General features: G+C 35.3%; 1 protein-coding gene across 1 annotated transcript; it reads left to right on the top strand.

Annotated features, from left to right (window-relative positions):
- The first annotated feature begins 2,226 nt into the window (after nt 1-2,226).
- Nucleotides 2,227-7,145, top strand: BNAC07G06110D. Its single transcript, XM_048763592.1, has one exon. It carries the CDS (start codon nt 6,130-6,132, stop codon nt 6,919-6,921), a length of 792 nt encoding a protein of 263 aa, XP_048619549.1. The 5' UTR covers nt 2,227-6,129; the 3' UTR covers nt 6,922-7,145.

Here is a 7,145-nt window from a genome sequence, read left to right as displayed (position 1 = left end):
GCATCGATCGATCAAGTATATCAAATGTTCCTCGGAATTTCCTCGGAATATTCCGAGGCTTTTCCGAGGAAACAGGGTTTGGGGTAACAAAGTGATCGATCGATCCCAAAATGGATCGATCGATCACTAAGATGGACCAAAGCGTAACAATGTGATCGATCGATTAGATTATCCCATCGATCGATGTGGATATCCAATAGATCGAATGAACAAAATCTCGAACGTTTTTTTATAAACGGACCGATCGATGGATATATGTCCAAAAACGCATCGATCGATCACTAAGATGGACCAAAGCGTAACAATGTGATCGATCGATTAGATTATCCGATCGATCGATGTGGATATCCAATAGATCAAATGAACAAAATCTCGAACGTTTTTTTATAAACGGATCGATCGATGGATATATGTCCAAAAACGCATCGAGCGATCACTAAGATGGACCAAAGCGTAACAATGTGATCGATCGATTAGATTATCCGATCGATCGATGTGGATATCCAATAGATCGAATGAACAAAATCTCGAACGTTTTTTTATAAACGGATCGATCGATGGATATATGTTCAAAAACACATCGATCGATCGAGTATATCAAGTGTTCCTCGAAATTTCCTCGGTATTTCTTTAAAAAAAAAAAAATCAATTGTAGTTTGTTTTCGAGTCATCATCGTCGGAATTTCCTCGGAATTTTGTAAAATCCCCCAACGGCTCTCCAACGGCTATAATATTTCCTCGGAATTCATCGGTTTTTGCCGAGGAACACATTTTTCCTCGGTATTTCATAAGAATATTCCGACGGATTGATATTTCCTCGGAATTCCGTCGGTATATTCCGAGGAAATTCCGAGGAAACCAAATTTTGGGTTTCCTTGGTTTCCTCGGAATATCCTCGGAAATTCCTCGGGAAATTCCGAAGATATCATTTTCCGTCGGAATGTCCGTCAGAATACCGCTGTTTTCTTGTAGTGACTCGTTCATGTCTATGTAGTGGGACACCAAAAAGTAAAGAACTTTAAAATTCTCGGTGTGCATGCACATGTCAAAATCGCTGGATAAGGATCTTGTCTCTATTGTAATATTAAAACGGTCGTTTATTTTCAAATCTTGGTATAGTATTAAGGTACACATGTTTTTTTGTTCGGTTGAAATATTTTAGATACAAGAAAATAAATAAATTTATTTTAGTTAATGATTTAGTTCTTTGTGTTTGATTTGATTTTTTTTTTGTTTTCGTTAAAATGCTATAAATTAGTTATAGTAGTGCATAATTTATCCTTACATTTTATCTAATAATATTAGTAATAAATATTTAATATATTTGACTAAATTTGTAACACTGAAAAGTAAATTACAAAAGAAACGCACATTAACGTATGTTCCGCACCACAACCAAAGCGTAATCACTGTATGTGCGGTTTTGTAGTAAAATAAAAGAAACAAAAATACTTATTTGTTTTTATTTTGCTGAAATGTTAACTTTATAACAACAAAAAAAAATTGTACAATCTCATAATCCTAAACTAGGGGATCAAAAATAATAATAACAATGAAAAAATTTCCGAGCACAAGAATGCTCTGCTTTTGTAGGAAAAAAACATGCAAAGAAACATGACAGAAGCATAAGCTCTGATCCTCCTGGTCTTTACGCTGATGATGATGCACTGATGTTAAGGCAGCACTGTCTTGGTGTTCCATCTGCTCAATTCTTCATTTGTAACCTCATCTCCACTTTCAACCTGCAGTGCAATAAGTCGGTTCTGCATTTCGCGATGAACAGTCCGAGCAATGTACAGCGCAGAGTGTGGAGGATGGAGATGACGACGTCCGTTTCTTTTACGCCATATCCCATAAATTGAGGCTTGGAAAGCCATCTTTACTAGCTGTGCGTCCAACTTAGAGAGTATGTTACTCTTGATACTTGAGACTGTCCTGGTCCTGTCGGGATTTATGCGGCCTAACAGGAACAAATTCATCAATGTTGTCCAAACGGTATAGATGAAAGGGCAAACAAAGCAGAGATGATGGCGAGTCTCATCCGGCTCTCCACACAACAGACAAATCTGCGTTTGACCCCATTGTCTCATTTTATCTCCCATATCCAGCCTATTCTTACAAGCTAGCCAAGTGATGAACGACTGGCGAGGAAGAGCATGAGGAAACCAGACAATGCTGAACCACTCCACCACAGCATGAATTGATCAAGTCTGATCCCAGGTATCTTTCGATGCAAACTTCTCTTCATATTGTCCCTGACTTTGCTTCCAGAGAGGACGATCCCTGCTAGCCTCTGGTCTGGGAGGGGGAACACATTTAATTTTCTTGATTATCTCTTGCATAACTCGACCACGACAGCTCCGAAACTTCCAACCCTGAGAATCTGTAGCATCAACTACTTTAGTTGTCCGAAAAATTCCCAACATTTGAGTACCCACTTCTCCTGAAACATGTATCAATGGTTGAAAATCACACCATATATCAGTCCAGAAGTAAGTGCTAGCTCCATCCTTTAAGTCAATCTTGAAGAAAGTAGCCGCGACATCCCTCAGTTTCAAAAGCTTTTTCCACATCCAAGAGCCACATGTTGTTGTTGGTGAGATATCCCAAAAAGAAGATCCCCTGATGAGGTACTAATAAACCCAAGATACCCAAAGGGAATTTTTCCTTGAAAGAATCATCCAAATAAGCTTTAGTGAGAAAAACCATTGATGTATCTCTCAATTTCCGAATACCCAATCCTCCTTCGTTTTTAGGCACACAAATATCAGACCAAGCAACTTTAGCTTTTGAGGTGATGTTAGGAGAACCAGACCACAAAAAAGCCGAGCACATTTGTTCTATTCGATCCAAACAGCCAGAGGGTAGTTTAAAAGCAGAGCACCAAAATTTTGCAGTACTAGTGATCACTGATTTTATGAACTGGAGTCTTCTTGCGTATGAAAGATTTTTACTCGTCAAGGATAAGAAGAGAGAACGTATCTTATCAATAAGCGGTTCATACTCCAGTCGTGTCATAGTTTCGGTAGTCAAAGGTAAACCCAGATAACGAATTGGCAGGGTTTCCACAGGAATACCCAAGAGAGTGGCATGTTCTAGCAGATCATTTGAAGTAGTCCCAGCCATATAAAGAGCAGACTTGCTCATATTTATTTGTTTTATTTTCACAAGTGCGGTTTTGATCGGTTACTGTTGGGTTATTCAATTTTTTCTTGATTGGTAACATATGTGTGGTAACATATGCGTTTTTTCTCTCTCCATACCACAAATACGCTTCTCTTTTTGGACGCCAATCACAACATTAGACTTAGCGAGACAGTTTGAAGGTATTGAAATTCGATTATAGTCCAAATTCGGTGATGTAAGTTATAAGAGCATGATTAATGGAGGTTCTTGGAGTGGTGGATTTTTAGCGGAATATAAGAACCCGACCCTAAGAACCCCTCATTAATCATGCTCTAACAATACCAACCGAACTACAATTACATTATAAAAATAGACTTAATTCCACAGCTAATTTTTCAGAATACAAACGATGATGGCTATATGTGCTTATTGAAATTTGAGATTTAATAGGAATTTTATTTTGATCAACCGATACTATTTTGGTTTCTCCTGTCCATCCTTTTCCATTAAAGAAAATAATAAACAAAATACCATTTAAAAGTAGTTTAGTTAATCACTTCATCTGAACCTCCACATGATTTGTTCAGATGCTTTATCTACGGATACGGATCTTACCGTTAACTCCACCCAAAAGGCCAAATTTGCATTATTATTATTTTTGTTAAAAACCAAACTTGCATTATTATCATAATTAACTTGTTTCATTATATTTTTATTGATTAATATAAGTACAACGCAAACGTGTAGATGTAGATCATACTGGCAGGCTCATGTGATCAACATCTTGCCGTTAACTCCACCCAAAAGGCCAAAACTCGCATTATTATTTCTTTTGGTAAAAACCAAAATTTGTTTTTTAGAGAAAATATGTATGAAGGCAAAAGCTTGCATTGTTATTTTGTTGGTAAAAACAAAAACTTCCATTATCATAGTTGCTTTATTATATTTTATTGATTAATATAAGAACAACATAAACGTGTGGTAAATTTTTTCCGAACAAAAGAAGAGCATTCTTGTGCTTGGAAATCTTTTCATTGTTCTTATTTCTTTTGATCCCCTAGTTTAGGATCATGAGATTGTACAAACTTTTTTTGTTGTTATAAAGTTAACATTTCAGCATTAAAAAAAAAGTGTGGTAAATCATTATTTTAGAAGGAAAATAAATAAAAAATACTTACATTATCACTCTTCTTTACTTTGAGTCACAGAATTAAAAATTTTAATATAGATTTAAATTCATAATTTTTCTTTTAAAAAATGTGATAGTCGCGTTGAGCTTTCTTCTTGTATCCTCTTTGGAAATGTTGGATTCCTCCATTTTCAACAGCTTACTCGGTTTCAGGTAACTGAAGCATTTTCAACGGGGCTAAAACATGAAATGCACAATCGTGGATCAGCATTGTCCATGCATTGTCCTCTGGCACCACATTGCAGTCCGTAAGTTCACGTGTAATGTGTAGTTGCTGGAAAAAAAAAAAGGATCAATACCATTAAAAGGAGATCATTCCCATTTTATGCCCTTAATGAAATATTTCAGTTTTTCAAAATTGTCTTTAATTTTATGAACAAACTAAAATTTTCATTAATGGCATTATTGTCTTTCGGTTTTTGGGTCTACCCATTACATTTAAATGGACTTGGTGTTGTATAACAAGTAATTTTTAACATTCTGGCCTATCATACATTACATCCTCCGTTTGTTTTATTTTGTATCCCGTTGCTCATCACATTACATCGTTAGCAACATGTTACTATTATATGCATGTATTTTGAATATAACTATATGTAACCAAAAAAAAAACTAGTCGGTAGCAATACTTTTATATAAATCTGAGTGCACATAGATTTAAGGTTAGAAAACTTCATATTTACATATACATTGGATAGCAGATTTTCTTATTTTAGCCCATGTTTGTGAAATAAATTAGATATGGCCCAAATTTGTTAATTAATTAGATGGGTTATGTTTATATATAATCCATTTCATAGCCCATAAACGTTTTTGATAATAACAAATAAATTAAAATCTGCAATAATTTTAAAAAGTAATATCAGATATTGAAATTTCCTAACTAAATGATTTAAAGATTTTATCTCAAAACTAAAAAAAAAAATAGGGTCACTTTATATGTTTAGAAATACAACCATTGTTTAACTTATTTACAAACATAAAACGGTTGCGTGAGACATTGTAAAATAAATATTTCTTCATACTGTACACTCTACAAAATTTCTTATTATATATAATCAAATCATATGACTTATGTTTAATTTATTGAAATAATCAGCAATTCATATACCCGCACTTTTTATATAAATAAGTAACAAATAACAGATCCGCATAATTGAAACTTGATCATGTGATATTTTATATAATCAAAACAAAAAACATATCAATCCATTTGTAGATAAAACAACAAAAATAGTACCCGCACTTTTTATATAATTAAGTAACAAATAACAGACCCGTATAATTGAAACTTGGTCATGTGATATTTTATATAATCAAAACAAAAGACTTATCAATCCATTTGTAGATAAAACAACAAAAATAGTATCCGCGCTTTTTCAGAAATCTAGTACATTATTATTACTTAAGCTATAGAAAGAAAAGGATGAGATCTGCATGTTGGTAAAAAAAGGATGAGATCTGCACGAATGGCATGAGCTTTTTAAATAGCAGACAAGCCAGCATTGGTTTTAATTAGCCCCTCGTGCAATGAGCACATCTTAATGCCTTGAAAGAAAATTTGAGAATTGAGCTTAGAGGATGGTATTGGTTGGCAAGAGATATAGATCTTGATTATTACTTTTATATTAAGTTAAGATGCCTTTTGTCACCCTCGAAAGGAGACACTATATTGATGATCTAAATATTCTAACCACCATGGATTCTCATATGTCTCTCTTTCCTGATGGTGTATATATGTATTCCCGGGGAGGCATTGAGAAGGCAGAACAATCATCGTTATCTCTCTCATCTTTAGCTTAAAGATCAACAAAATGGCAATCTCTTTTCATGTTCGCTCTAACAGTTTCCCTTCTAGACTTCACCCACAAGCTGCTCATGTGGATGAGCAGTTGATTCGTTTGAGATCTTCTGAGGAAGCGTCAACATCTTCAAGCTCTTCAATCTGTCAAAGACTTAACAACCTTCAAGAGCTTCACCAATCTCTTGAAAAACTTATTCACTTACCTGCCACAGAGCATGCTCTAGCTCAAGAGCAGAACAAGAAAGCCACCGAGAAACTTCTTGATGGATCTCTCAGGATCTTGGATCTATGCAACATTTCCAGGGACGCTTTGTCGCAGATGAAAGAAGGTCTCATGGAGATCCAATCCATTCTAAGAAGAAAGCGCGGAGATCTATCAGGAGAGATTAAAAAATACTTAGCCTCAAGAAGATCTCTCAAGAAGTCATTCCAAAGGGTCGTCAAGAGTTTGAAGGTCAAACAAAACCTGAAGTGCAACGATGACTCTTTCGCTGTCTTTGAAGAAGCAGAAGCTATCAGCGTGAACCTTTTTGATTCTCTCTTCTGCTTTATGTCTGGATCAAAGACTTGTAGCAAATGGTCACTGGTCTCAAAGTTGATTAACCAGAAAAAAGTTTCATACGAAGCTCAAGGAAACGAATTCACAAAGGTGGACTCCGAATTCCAGTCTGAGAAGACCTTGAAGATGGAAGATGGTCAGAACCTAGAGTCATGCATTCAAGATCTTGAAGATCGACTTGAATCTCTCTCTAAGTCTTTGATCAAATACAGAGTTTCAATTCTTAACATCTTAGGCCAATAAGCCTACAATTTTGTATATACATGAAAGAAAATTTAATCGAAATTATTTTATGATTTATCATATACTTTCTGTTATCCATTATTAATTTGTGGTCTCGTCGTGATTAACTTGAGGAAAAAACCCAATACGGTGAAGTCACCAGGATTCGAGTCCCAACCACTGGGGAATTAACATTTCAGCATCGCCAGAGACAGAGGACCGACACGTGGCAACACGTGACTAAT

The sequence above is a fragment of the Brassica napus genome, chromosome C7 (genome assembly GCF_020379485.1).
Source record: "Brassica napus cultivar Da-Ae chromosome C7, Da-Ae, whole genome shotgun sequence".
Classification (NCBI taxonomy): domain Eukaryota; kingdom Viridiplantae; phylum Streptophyta; class Magnoliopsida; order Brassicales; family Brassicaceae; genus Brassica; species Brassica napus.
Note: the sequence above shows the minus strand (reverse complement) of the source record. Positions and strands in the feature narration are given on the sequence as shown.